General features: G+C 33.6%; 1 protein-coding gene across 1 annotated transcript in view; it reads left to right on the top strand.

Moving 5' to 3' along the window:
• The first annotated feature begins 9,782 nt into the window (after positions 1-9,782).
• The window catches only part of LOC106457219 (transcription factor AP-4-like), a 24,150-nt gene continuing 18,348 nt past the window's right edge, over positions 9,783-15,584 (top strand). The window contains exons 1-2 of the mRNA XM_022383057.1: positions 9,783-10,006; positions 12,131-12,296. Coding sequence (XP_022238765.1) covers positions 9,918-10,006; positions 12,131-12,296 — 255 coding nt within the window. The 5' untranslated portion in view covers positions 9,783-9,917. The remainder of the gene's footprint in view (positions 10,007-12,130; positions 12,297-15,584) is intronic.

Below are 15,584 nucleotides of genomic sequence, written 5' to 3'. Positions count from 1 at the left end.
CTTCGTTCAAATCTATTTTCCTGTCAATGTTCCCATTTTCATTGAAAGGCGTAAGATGACAAAAAACAAGATCTTGAAGAATTTCTCAATAATGTGCACTGGTTATGGTAGGTAATTCGAAAAAATAAAGTGTTACTGTTTCTTATTTGTAGAAGTTTTAAGAGGAAAGACCACACCGTAATGAACTAATTCATCACAATACGTGCAAACTCTGACTTCACTTTTTTGAAAAATGAAATGGTCTTTCCTTTTGCTCCCGATCAACAATCAAATATCTTTGTTTGAATTATGAATAACATGAATGGATCGAAATATTTAATTAAATTATCTCAAATAAACCTTCATTTCGGTACAATATTCAAATAAGCTTGAATTCTTCATAACCTCTGAATAGTGGGTGACCGAACGGGTCACGGGTGGTCTAGTATCCTACAAACAGTCCTCGACCAAACGTTGTAAATAAATTATACTTAATATAGACGGCATCTTTCTAACTGATATTACATATATATTTATCTTCTATCGTCAAACTATAATGTCTCATGATCTGATGCACCTATCACTTCTCAATCTGAAAGTAGTGGATGATCTGAGTGGCTATTATTTAACCTAAACGATAATTTGGTGACCTGGTGAATCGTTCATTTTAGTTTCATTAAACAGGTTTGTAGATTCAATGTATCAAACGATCTCAGGTTTTTCTAACACAGGAAGTGGACGACAGATCTGGTGCATCAATCATTATTAAGTCCTTATAAATCAGTAGCGCTTCAATCTGATGTTTTGTTCATTCTGTTCGTACCAAGGAGTAGCCAGATGTTACTTTATTCACTACATAAACAATTAAATCAGAGATATGTGTATCAAGAACTCTATATTTCTAGAACATTATTGTTTGCCGCGTAAACAACATAATATAGTGGTGGTGAATTGTTCAGTCTTAGTGTGTATGAAAACAATTATCGATGAACTAATTAATCTCTTTTCTTTCTAATCAACATGTTATCGATCTGCCCTTTTAGCCAAATTCTAGCTTAGTTGAACCTATAAGAAGAGCGTTATATTGAAATTATCTGTACATTAGATTATCTTGCGTCATCATGAAGCTACGAAATATTTATGTTTCGGATCAGGGAAAAGAATGAGGCTTCTTCACTTCACTTTTAAATGAGTTAGTCGAAATTACACATGTAAGAGTATATGACAGGTATATTTATAGAGAGAAACTAAGAACATGTAAATGTAATAATGTACTTCGAAATACTGTATACAAATAGTCAGAACTAATTAAATATATCAATATATCAGAATATTCAAACTAAATAGATTAGACTGCTAACGAAATAACGCATACATGGACAAATGTTCGTATATGTGTTAAAAATAAATTAGAAGCAGCTATTGAAATTAGTTCCAGACTTATATGTATTGAACACACGAGAAATAACTAGACGAAAACTGTGTATTGAGTATAGGAAAACACTGTATAATGAAAGGTAAAAAAAATTTAATGCACCAGAAAAGTTTTAACAGACCTGTTTTGTAGCTTGTTTGAGGAAGACATTTCGATCTGCTGACATAAGTCTTTGAAGCAGGTGGTTCAAGTCCAACAAAACTTGACAAATTGATTACTTTCACAAAGAAATAAGTACTGTCATACAAACCACTAATCTATACACCAACATTCGCCGAATGTATATACCATAGTATTTGATAGAATTATAGCATATTTTATCGAACTTCTTTGATTATTTATGCGTTTCTCCTAAATCTAAAACTGGTTTCCGGGACTAGTTGATATGACTTAAATATATGAAATAGGGTTATTAAAATATTGCAGATTAATTGGAAAAAACATTTTGTTACTGGACCCCAGTGGCTTATGATGCTGAAAATCGGGTGTCAATAATCGTGGTGGGAACAACACAGATAGACCATTGTATAGCTTTCTGCTTAACCACAAATAAATAAACTGTTATATATTTTCCCCAGTGAAACAAGAACCAGTGTAAAATTTTATTTTAAAATGTAATTTACACAAAAAAAAATGTTTCGTTTACATATAGTTATAAAAAAGTTAGACTCACAGTTAAATCGTTATTCAATTTCCTTCATTTTTTCTTCGTTTTTTGCTGTGTTAGATAATTTTGTAGTCAAGTTACGATATAGAACTATATAACTAAATAGGTAAACAATCCCATACAAGTCTCTCAATAATCACATTGTAATTTTATATTCACTTCTCTGTTTTTTAGCCTAACATGGCCTGATGGTTAGGGCGCTCGACTCGAAATTCGCGGGTTTCAATCCCATCACCGTGGGGACGTTTAATGTGATGGTCTATACCACTATCGTAGGTAGCCCAAGTGAGTGTTGTTGACTAGCTGTCTTTCCTCTAGTCTATTACTTCTAAATTAGTCCTCCAGTAGCTTTGTGTGAAAATCCGATTCTGTAGATAAAGGTGCGAGAAACCCTGGTCCATCTGTTGACACATATTTCATAATAAATAAAATATCATATTCTAATATGTGAGTAATAAACAAGATCAGGTTATCAACTGAGATAAAGTAATAAGAGGTAAAATCTCAGTACTCTTTTTGTTGTTGTTTTTTCGGTCACACAAGAGTTGACGGTGCATACTGCTGACTAACTGCCTTCTCTCGAATATAAGTTCAAAATTAGGACAGGCTAGTGCTGACTAACTGCCTTTTCTCTTGAATATAAGTTCAAAATTAGGACAGGTTAGTGCAGATTGCCCTTGAGTAATTGTGCGAACATACATAAGAAAAATAACAGTAGGTAACGTGATGAACGCAAGGTTCTTTCGACGTATTTATTCTTGTTCTAAACAACGCTGGGGACATATACTTTTAATACACAAAAAAAGAAGACTTGTATAGTGGAAACATGGTTACTTATGAGACAAAATTTTCTTTGGGATAATAAAGTCTTTAGGAAAAGTATAACATACTGGAAGTGCCACTGTATTTGTTGTATTTATTACAAAAATATTGGTAATAAAAAAGGGAAAAATATTGAGATGTGCTTTCTAACCAGGTAGTAAGTAGTACAGCCTTGCGGAGTATATTTTACGTAATTTGATAAAAACTAAACTTATTTATTGCTTTGATACCACGTTCGTAGGTGCCCGTACTTTCCATTACAAACACTTAGTAACGGACAGGAAACGATGACATTGTCAGTACGACAGCATTCTTTCACTATGGAGTTCATTGACTACCAATCATGTATTGTTACTCTTGCTTGTGCCTCTGTTATTTTCCATGTTCTTAGATTTACCTATAGTTTCAGCTTGAGATGAAATAATGTTATGATAAATTGGGAAAAGTTGGTGCACTTTTTCAGCTGTTGCCAGTTCTACATAATTACCGTAATATAGATATAGCTACAATTTTGTCCAACATTAATTAAATTTTAATATTCTCACTATCTATACAACATATTATTTTATTGTTATGTCTTCAAGTACTTTCAATTTGCATTTAATGAAGCTCTGCTGCTTAAGTTATCCAACTGGTTTTAAAACAGTATGTTTTCTGATACGTTTTCTTCGATATTTGCCTGATCATCACTAACATACCCTACTTTTATGTATATTAAATTTAAAAAAGAATGATTTGTAAGCACAATAATATTTATTGCACAAAACACCCTACGTTTCTCGACAGTACCTTGTTCTGTCTTCTTCGTGTATAGCACAAATCAATCATCAATCAATCATAGTTGGCAGATATTTGGGGTGAAAAACCGAGGGTGATCGAAAACTTAGCAATTGTCCTTCATCCTACACGTGGGCGTTTTTGTTGTGAATAATAATAATAATAAAACGGGGGCCACAAACAGCCTTTAATCAGGGCGGGAAGGATCTATAGGTCCAATACGGAAGCTGAGAACTGTAACTCCAGTATCATAGATTTAGATACGGGGGAAACGGTAGTACCTCGAGAAAACCTATTTTCACTTGTCGGCGCCGAAAATTCTATCCGGTCAGTGCGAAGATGTTAGGCAGAAGAAATGGTTATCCTAAAAAGATACAAGCTGAAAAAATAAAAAAGAGTGTTAGTGATACATGATTTAGGTTATCTAATATCGAGATCTACTAGTATGTGATGGAAGAAATAAACGATAATGAAGTGTGACACGAATTTTACTCGTAAGAAGCTGAAAAAAAGAATGTTAAAAAAGAGATGTTATGCTCTTTATCAGAGAGATATTTTTGCCAAGACGATGGGGTGGCTGCCGTGGTAATGCCTTTGATCCATAAAACTTCTTTTCCCACGAGTCATTTGTGTATAAACTTCGAATGCCTAGCCTTTGTGGAATACGGTTGCATGAAAACCTGCAACGCGTCAGACAACACCCTCAAAAATGGCAAGAACTGCAAAACCGAGACTTACGCATAGCATTTCATCTTCCGTACTACTTTTCAACATACTAAGTAGATAAAAATCTCAACCATTCCGTCAGTTAGAAACAGATTCGCGAAACTAGCAGCAACTTTCCATAAAAAAGCGCGAAAAAAGCACAACTAATGTTGTCACGTGAAAGTTTTCAAAGTTTACAAGCAAGACTTACAACTTACGGAAATTGTCAGGGGTGATCAAGCGTGGGAAAGAATATTAAGAATACACTCAACCAAAGTATACTAATGTTACCAGGACCATTCACGGTTTAGGGCTAAATCCTCTGCTTTTATAATTTTAATGATTTCTAAAAAATCTCATTCTTTTTTTTCGGGGGGGGGGTTGTAGGAGAGAAACTTTATCCCAAAGTATCAGGTTTGAATTGAAAGGAGTCTGTCACGATAAGGGAAAGACTGGAATTGTCGTAGGAAGTTTTTACTGTCTCAAGTTTAAATATAAGCGACATCTATGGTATCAGGGTTGAAAACGTTAGGTAGCGCAGCATTCTTTAAGTAATTCAATTCAATTTGTAAATCCTTGTTTTAAATAGAGAAACGTATAGTTTGTTTTACTAAAGTAAAGTAGATGGAAATATTTTGGGGCAAGTAATGAGTTGAACTCGTGGGCGGTGGCTTGAAAACAAGCAAGCAGGACCAAACATGACGCTCGCGCTCAAGGACATGTGCGAGTGTCCTCTTAGAGGTAGTTATAGAAGTAATTGGGGATTGGGGATGAGTTTGATCAGTACATTGAGGCCTCTGTAAATCGTGAGAGGACCTTTGAAACCCGCAGCGGAGAATGGGTATTTTTTGCTAGTTACATTAAATAACAATGCCATGGCTAACTGATGTATGTTTCAGTACAGGTGAATGCCGAATTCTGTCTCTGTTATACGAATAGGGGTAACTGCAGTATAACCTTGTAAGAATGAAGTAAATAATATTCCAAGTTTTCCTATATGCACGAGCTCAGACAATCGACAGAGAAATGAAAAGGATTAGAATTAACTGAATACAAATCTGATTTATCAATTGTAAGAGCTCTTGAACAAATGTGCCAAAAATATACAAATTTAATTCACCAAGAATCGCCATTAAACTTAGTTAGCCAGTGCAATTGATAAATATTGTAGATATGTAATACTTAATGTAGTAAATTTTGATGAAGCGCTGTGTAACAATGATGAAAATGATGATGATAGACACGTCCAATGTCTGTATGTTGCCTTAAATGTAATGAAGTCAAGTAAATCTGTTTAGACTAAACACTTCAATCCACGCTGATGAAAATAACAACTATTGCTTAAAGTTAATTATATTCCATCTTTCCCTTCCAGTAGAACAGCAATAGGTTTGAGGACTTATAATACTTAAATTTGAGGTTCGATCCCTGTGATGAGCACTGCGTAGATAGCCCAATGTGCAACAGACAAAATCGTTTTCTTGTATTTTCAAATTTTTCGCAAGTAATAACTTGGGACCAAGATAATGAAAATATACAAACTTGTATAATGTATAAAGCCAAATGGCCTTACAACCGACTTTTACTCCCTAATGTTTAATATTCTCCAAAACTGAGCCTTGTTATTAGGTTCGTGAAAATGGGGTTTCTTCATTTCTTAACCTGCCATTATCATCTATACTGGAAAGTGAGATAAGACGGTTCTATCCGGTAAAACGGCCACCCTTGTATATTATCAATTATAAAATGATGCCATCAGAATGAAATTTCGTAGCAATTGTTCACGTGACTTCATGTATAAACCAATGGTGGACAGGTGCGAATATGAATTCTAAGAACTTAAAGAGTGAAAGAAGAAAGTCCAGGCGAACCTGACCCTCCCAGCTCTACAAAGACCTAAATCCCAATGCCGACAAGTACAAGAAGGAAGAATCTATGTAAATATAATAGTACTGTCTGTTGTATGTTCATGTAACTAATTCCTAGGGTATGGATGGATATCCCTTCACCCGAATTGGTATAGAGGTTCATTGAGTCCATGCGAGGGGTACATACACATTTTCAGTTTGTGGTTTTTATGGGCGTTTTTTTTTTACCATTACTTCGCCCCCTGTTGATGGATCTTCACCAAATTTGACATGAAAGTTTATTGGGTCCATGCAAAAATGCATGCAAACTTGCGATTTAGCATTTTGTGTTTTGCAGTTTTTATGAGCGTTTTTTACAATTACATATAAGGGAAGCTAGTTTTCATGTCCTAAGATAACCTTTCATTAATTATGAATTTACATAACCTCCGTCCAGGGGACGGGTACTCTAGTTAGTATATAATAAAGCGTGAATATGTTTTTTCAACAACTGATTTAAAGTAAGCATTTTGAATGTTTAATGGTTAGAAAATAGATATTTCGGGAAATTTCACTTTATTGATTTCAAACAATACAGTGTTATTTTACTTCTGTAGTTGTAATTACCTCCGCTACTGAAGATGGTTGGATGTAATGTTTTCACCTCTGTATGTGTGTTTGTCATCAAGATCTCCCAAAAATGGCTGAATGAATTTAGACTAAGGTTGGTATACATTTGAATATGATCTAACTTAGGAGTGATTAGTTTTGGGAAGGTCAAGGTCACAACAAGGTCACGAAAATAGAAAGAATTACTAGCTGTTAACATGGGGACCGATTTTTCACACATTTTTGCTTTATAACTCAATAAAACTGATCGGAATTTGACAAAACTTGGTAGACATATTATTCCTCGTTGAACTGACAAAAATGGACGTACGGACACATTTTAATATTTTTTTAGAGCCGAATATGATCAAAGCTGTGTGGCAGAAGTATACACTCTACTGAGTATCCCTCTAGTTAACTCCGCCACTGAAGGTGACGAAGGTTATGTTTTCACCCCTATGTGTGTGTGTGTGTTTGTCAGCAAGATTTAGCAAAAACGGCTGAATGGAGAGTCAAGGTCACAAAAAAAAACAAAAACTCCCTATCTGTTAACACGGAAACCAATTTTTCACACTATTTGTGCTGTTGTAACTCAGTCAAAAATGATCAGATTTTGATGAAACTTTGTGGACATATGTAGAATCTTATTCCTCATTGTCCTGCCAAAAATGGTCGGGGTCTGTCGATAACGACGGACATACGGACACATTTTCGTATGTTTTGAGGGCCGAATATGACCAACGATACATGACGGAGGTATGTGCTCTACTGAGTGCCCTCTTTCTACTTTGTACATCTACTTCCCTGAACAACTGACTACAGGTGTTGAATGACAATTCGGATCTGGAACATTTTCTTTGACATTTGTTAGTTTCTAACTTCATTCCAAATATGAGGCCTTATAATAGAAGGTTATACATCCGTATTTCTCGCCCTTATTAAGATACATTCTAATATTTATACTTGTATGCCCTATGTCTCCCACTCGAGTACTATCGACATGTTGCATTATACTCTTTCCTTTTAATGTTGAACGGAACAGAACTGTTGTTTTATCTTTAAACTTTTATATGAAACTTTTGAGATTTTAAAGAATCTAATTACATAAACGACCTGAACCTTATATAATTTTGTTATTTTTGATAAAGCAATGTAAAACTCACTTTATATGAAAACAAAACGATTGGTTATCTTTGGGTTATTAATTTTACAGTCCCTGATCTGTTATCTTCCATTTCGTGTCTTCAAAAATAAGATGTAAATAAGTCAGTATAATAGGCTTTTTTTTTTAATAGTGGTAAAATAAAACAAAATCACTTTTAAAATTATGGGTCAGTTTCCAGTTGGGGCAATAAATTCAAAATTAAAACTTTTAAAATTCAAGATACAAGGAATATTACATGAACTTGTATCAAACAGTCTTTGTATTTACATCAAGTACGACAGTTGTTTAAAATCACAGATAAATATATCTATTTATTAGGTTTAGCACACACGAGGGTTATTTGCGCCAGCCTTCCATAATTGTGAAATGATAGACTAGAGGAAAGTCAGCTAGCCAACACCACTCACCGCCAACTCTTGTCAGACCGAATAGTGGGAGTTGATTGTCACTCTTATACCGCACCCACGATCCCAAAGTGAGAAGCTCGGTTTTTCTTTTTTGATGCATACGTTAAAAAACAGTGCTTACACCTTAAAAATAAATATACTGAGAGTTTCGTAAATTAGCCATTTTACAAAACGAAAAGAAAAAAATAAGTTCTAGCATTCTGTTTTCATAAGCGCAACAGAGAAAATGTCTGTAACTAAAACAATACATTTGTTATACAGCCTTAAAGGATCCTTATTTTACATTTAAAGTAGTTACAGGATAAAAAAAAATGTTTTCTAGTTAGTTATAAATAAGCAAAATAACTTCATAGTAAAATTTACGTACGACTTTCGTTAAATTCATAACGTTTTGATTTATAGCGTCATCAGCGTAGACAATACAAGCACTTAATCTCTCAGGACTTGTATTATTTAAACTTCTTACATTCTGTAGAACGAAAATTGATTTTCCGGATTTATACCATCCAGTCGGGAACATAATAACCTAACAATAGAAGGTGTATCTTTCTAACTATACTATGTTATATCTCATAACCCAAAAACTTGAAACATGCATATATAATTTTTTGTAAATTTTAAAAGTATTTAGAATTCACTATTTTGCAGCAAATAAAACCGCATTAAGAAAACAAAATACTATTGCTGTACAAAACTTCATATTAATCATGCATGTCCTTAAAGAATTTTGTAATTCAATAGTATGTTTTAGGCTGAGTTGTTCGAATATCACATATCATAGGTTCCAAAAGACGCAAGCGATGAATCTAAGGAAAGGTATGGGTGACTTCACATTGATATCGATTGACGCCAACTCCAAAAGTAGAGCCAATGTACGTTAAAGACAAGCGTTGTAAAATTACTATAGAGAATTTAATTCTTTTTGAGGTATGTTGCAAGTTCTCTCCTAGAAATTTAATTATTTTGTAAAATTTTTAAAGCAATCACTTAAGTATAAATACTAACATCATTACTAGCTGAAACATCTAGTTTTATTTCGATTACAGAGAGTAAAATGAAATAAAGTTTTCAATTTTAACTATATTCTCCTAACATACGTCACTCCCTCCCCCCACACATCCTCTCTGTTAATCACTACGCTTTCCCGCGCGTTCCTTACTACTGGACAGCTGATCAGCCATCAGTTTTATTACTACGTTATAGTAAAGAGTTCTAAGTGAAAATATAAAAAATATAAACAGCCTTTAAATGTATGACACATAATGTTGTAATTATGATTTTTTAAATGCTTTTAAGTTATTGTGGTTTTTAGTTTTTACAAATGAAAATATTTTCTCAGAATGCGGTAGTAACACAACGGCACACACCATGCTTTTCCCGCCAAACGTGGTTCTTACGTGAAACAAGCCAGTTGATGCGAAGTGTTATTAAAAGTTAGTTTAAACTGAGCGTATAATTTAGTGTCAGGTGTTTTGAGATCTCTTGATTGAAAACTGTTATTAAAATGGCGTCGTGTAATCGAAAAAATGAGAAGCGACGAATATTTAGTGAATTGAGGAGACAGCAAGAAGACGTTATAGGAAGCTTATGCAGGTAAGTTGACTGAATGAAACCAGGCTATTTTATCTTTACGTTCGGGTTACATAGACTGTCTACCGTATTATGAAACGAATGATTAAATCTCGTTTTACTACACAAATCAACGTTAATGTTATTTTGTCAGTTACGGAGTTATCGTACTTGAGTCAGGTTTAGAGAGGAGTTACTTCTCTAACCATTATTATTTTTTTGAAACTAGAATGTTTAAAATACATAGAATAATGACATATCTACCTGCTTGAAGTCTCGTAAAATGCATTTCATAGACTAACCTAATAATAATTATTCAGCATTAGATTAGGTCCCTTGCTTAAAAATCGGCTATGTAATTACTCTCTGATATAGCCTAACTCAACGATTGTAACGTTCCAGTGATGGTAAGGTTAAACTCACCCAGGCACCCACTCTTTTTTTTTTTTTGTTAGTTAGCCTATGTTCAAATTAATTAAAAAAAGGATAATTAATTTAAAGTTTAAGTTCTTGTAATTGATAGATGTTAATATATTATGTCATTGACCCATGTTCTTCTATAGTCGTTTTTATGAGGCATTCAATTACAAGTGAAACATAGCTATTTGCGAGAGACCAAATGATAAATAACTTAGCTATCACATTCCACTTCCATATGATTTTCTTTCAATGTTCGCAGCTCAGTCGGTACGTTAATTGACAGATTTTAAATTTATTGAAAGAGGACTTGTTATATTGTTATTACTTAGTATGTTATTTTGACTGTTGGTGTTACATTTTTATCTAATAAGTGAAATTTAGTTCTTTAAACATTCAATTACCTTATTAACTAAATTGCTCCCCAGTGGCACAGCGGTATGTCTGCGGACTTACAACGCTAGAAACCGGGTTTCGAAACCTGTGGCGGGCAGAGCACAGATAGCCCATTGTGTAGCTTTGTGCTTAATTACAAACAAACAATTAACTAAATTTGAAAATTTAAATCAATCTAAGATGACTAAATACAAAAAGCATGTAACTTTAATTCATATTAAGCTTAAACGATTTATAAAAATACAACAGCAGTAGCTTAGATTAGCCTAAAATTAATTAGTAAGTTCATATACACGCATTACGCTATATTAGTGCACCTGTCCAAAAACAGTGTTCGAGTACGAACAGTTAGGATACTAGTACCACCAATGAGAAGTCATAGTCACTGTTTTTGCAAAATCAACATTCTCTACTGATTATTAACTGTTAAGCTTAGCCATTAGCCTTACTTTGTGTGAGTCTGAGTCATATGTAAAAAATAGTTACCACGTAGACTAGCCATGTAGAAAAAGTTGTCACTAAACACATATTTGACTTGTATTGTGTACTTGACTGAATAACAGATGTTTTACTCTTAATTGTGGCAACTTATATTATTATTTGATCAAGCCTGGTCTGTGTAGTAAAGACTGAAATGTAACGTGAAATGACTTGCCGGCGTGTTTGCTATTGGTACAGCACTAGCGCTACTTTCCATGCTTGCTATATATGTAGTATAGTAATGGCGTCTAAAGCTTTGGCACGAAGCCAAGTTTGTACGTTTCAACAAAAAATAGTCAATCGGTTGTTTAGTGTCTACCGTCTGGCAGCCAAGAGAACGAAACCTCCTGGGAAAGACTTTGCTAAATCAGATGTCGTGAGGCATCAAATTAAAAAAAAAAAATATTGAGGTCTTAGTCCTCGATTTGCATTTTAAGAAAGCTTAATCAGGAATCACCAAACGATGCTCAAAATGGCAGTTATCACGTCCAATATTGCACGTCATAAAGATTTATTGGGTAAAATGCAAAAAGTTAAAAAGACTAAATCCTAATATGTATTATTACTGGTACTTTTTGAAACTTTATGATTAAAATTAGGTAATAGAAATAAATCAACCAGTTTTAGAAAGTTATCAGGAAAACCACATAAAATTTAACTTTGCTCTTTTCATTGGAAACCGGTTTTCTAGTCGCCTTATCATTAAGGTCTGTTAATTTGTCACTGTGTTATACACCTCCAAAACTAATTCGCACCTGTTTCAAGTAAAAATGATAATAATATTTACTTTGTATCACTTGTTTATATAATGTTATGACTTGACATACATTTTGATTTTTAATATTCTGTGGACAGACTTGGAAGTAGGCCCGTTTCACCTAAGACACAGATGGAACAGGAGAAGCGAATCCGCCGAGAAATAGCTAACAGCAACGAAAGACGGCGGATGCAAAGCATAAATGCTGGTTTTCAGTCGCTCCGCACCTTGTTGCCACAACACGAGGGTGAGAAGCTCAGCAAGGTAACTAAGCAACCTAAACAACACAACGATGTCACATGCTTAGAAACCACTGAAAGAATATTAGATAATTAATAATGGAAAGCGAAAATAAATGAATAATGAAGGTTATAAATAAGTGGAATGTAGCTATACAATTTATCAGCTATATCTCACGGTCTGACTTCAGACCTTTACCTGTACAAACCCAACTGCACTTTATGCAACAATATAGGCCTAATAAGCATGTGGCCCATTTCACTAGCCCTTTCATTTTATTCTTTTTGCCCCCAAAGATGAGTTTAGCCTTTTGTATAGAAAATTGGTTATTCAAACATAATAAGTATTAGAAAACTAACAAATTTTGTCAGCAATTTTATGTAACAGGTTGTGTATATCTTTTTGGTTTGGTGGGTGTTATTAAAATATGTGTTGCATTGTAGTAAATATGTATATACAGTTCCTCATTTCAGAGGATACGCAAGTTATCTTTATGGATGTAGTAAAATGTTTGTTAAATTATAAACAATTATCAACAACAGAAAAATTATACGTATAATTCTAATTGTTTTGGTTTCACAGCTTTAACCTGTATACAAAATTAGATTTTTTTTCAATTCAGTTTTGATTACAATCATGTAAAGAGTGAACCACCAGGTGTGAAATTCAAAATATTTTTATGTGAGTTTCGTTTGTTCAGTTCAGTCAGTTCAGGTTCACGTTCATCGAAACCGCGTACAGATATTTCGCGCCATTATTATTCCGTACATCCATCCATAGATCCGTAGGTGGTTGTGTCAACAAATGTGATATGTTGCCAAACCAGTTAAGTTTGTTGTTTTTTTTTAAATCTTTTATTCAATTTATTTAAGCTTAAAATATTTCGTATGTAATTAAATAAAAATAAGATATTTCCAAGCTACCCCTGTAAAATGATTGCCATCACTTGTTTTTGTAAATAAAACACCATATTTAGAATTAAAAGCCACAAATAAATAATCGTTTCCCAGTATTGTTTTTGCTTTTCTGTACTAATTTGCACAGAATTGTAGTATTTTCTCAGAATAAATAAATTGAACCACGACCCTCAGGGAAAGATGTACATATATATATATATATTTCAATACAAGTTTTGATAAGCCTATGTTATTTAGTTTCTTCAACTTTTAAAACCTTTCGAACGTTTTGTTTTTACTTCGCAGTAGTTGTGTATTATGTAATTTAAAATTTTCTTTGCTAATTCATTGAGAGTGTGTTTTCCAGTAACCGTCTTTTACTTTTTCTTGTGTCTGTGTATAACATTTTTCATATAAAAATAATAAGGTTATCAAACATCAGTGTTTCTACACAATTCTTTGTAAGCAAAGACCAGACAGTGCCTAGACAGCAACAGTAAATAAGCCGTGGGCGAGTCAGTATGTTAGACATATTGTTATGAAATGTGTTTATTACATGCAGAGACAGAGTGATATCCAACAAGAAAGTAGGATCATGAATGTAGGTCAGGCGTGTGACCGTTATTTCCTGTGACGAGTGTGCAGAGGCGCAGTAGACCGGAAATCGTGATATCGTTAGTGGGAGAACTTATAATATCTTGGAGGAAATATAACAAAAAATCTCTGTCTCTTAATTTTTTATAAAATAGTATTACTTCGACTTTTTTATATACGTTTTCATCTTTATATAAATATTATTTGATAAATTTGACAAATATTGCTCTTCTGATATTAGATAAAAAAGGTTTTGGAAACCATGAAAGTAGTAACAGTAAGTTTTATACGATGTATTGTGACATTGTTTATTTGATTATTATAAACTTTATTCATCTTTATTTTATAAAAGTTGCATATTATCGCAGACATTCTGTTGTGCCCCCCAGTGGTATGTCTGCGGACTAACATCGCTAGAAACCGGGTTTCGATACTCGTGGTGGGCAGAGCACAGAGAGCCCATTGTGTAGCTTTGTGCTTCACTTCAAATAAACAAACAAACATTCTGCTGTAATTTTCAAGCCTTGAGTAAATTATACATTTTACACAATGTTCTAAACGTTTGACCCTAAAATTCTCTTAAAATATTTTTTAGGCTTAGTGTTTAGATTTTTTAACAGTAGGAAATGTATCTCAATAAGAAGTGCAATTGGAGTAATGTTTAAATATGACTTCAACGGCTCTACACACTTGTCTCACGGTTTTAGGCCCCGCACGTGCACACGTCTCAGTGAGACGTTGCAGTATTTACCCTATAGGGACAGCTACAGTAAACATGTATGATGTTTTTGGTTCTAAGATTAAAAAAAGAAGTGTCATTAGAAGAAGAAAAAAAAGCCTACACCTTCGGCATGGGGGGAAGGAGGGTATATATAACCCTAGGTCTCAGCTCAACTGTTTTACCCACCAGAGGTTAACATACATTCCGCAATATACATAAGTTCTGTAAGTGTGTGTGTTTATTTCATCTCTGTGCATATTTGGCTGGTATTTCTTTATGTATAGACACGCACGCGCACAATGTTGGACTGCTCTATGTGTGTACAAGGATCTTATTTACAAATAAGCTTCTTTTATTCAGTTTGTTGTAAAACAATTCATGGATAATCATCTCATCTTTAAACAACCATCTGCTCTTATTTATATTCAACTTGCTACGTTATTTCATATCAAAATGTTTGCTACAACACGAACTAAGTAAACAGTTGTAGTCTACTGATATCAAGAATGACGCTATAATCATTATGCAAATAACCAGATATATATAAAACTAATCTATGTAGGAAATGAACACAGCTGAAATATTCTCGCATATTTTGATTTTTGTTTTTCAACAATTATACATGAATAAAATACATAACATAACGTTTTGGGACAACATGGGACCTCTTGGTCCATCTCAGCTGTTCCATCCTCTAAACTAAATTAAAATGATTAAAAATAATAATAAATAAATAAAAAATCTTAAATCCAGCCCTTTTCATTCATATACTTGTCAAGCTTTTTCTTAAACTCACTTAAATTTACTGCCTCTATAACATCCAAAGGCAACTCATTCCAAAGGTCAACCACCCTGTGAGAAAAATGAAACTATCTTAGCTGAAGATGACTCCTACCTTGCCAAAATTTATGTGTATCCTCTAATCCTACTATTCTCACTGTTGAATATGAAAAAAGGTGATGCATCAACACTATCAATTCCCTTTACAATCTTAAACATCTCAATCAAATCCCCCCTAACTTCTTTTTTCAAGAGAAAACAGTTTGAGAGATTTCAGACTCCCCTCGTATAACAACCCCTCCATACCAGGCACCATTCTAG

This window comes from Limulus polyphemus, unplaced genomic scaffold, assembly GCF_000517525.1.
Source record: "Limulus polyphemus unplaced genomic scaffold, Limulus_polyphemus-2.1.2 Scaffold304, whole genome shotgun sequence".
NCBI lineage: Eukaryota > Metazoa > Arthropoda > Merostomata > Xiphosura > Limulidae > Limulus > Limulus polyphemus.
This window is presented reverse-complemented; position numbering and strand designations above follow the sequence as displayed.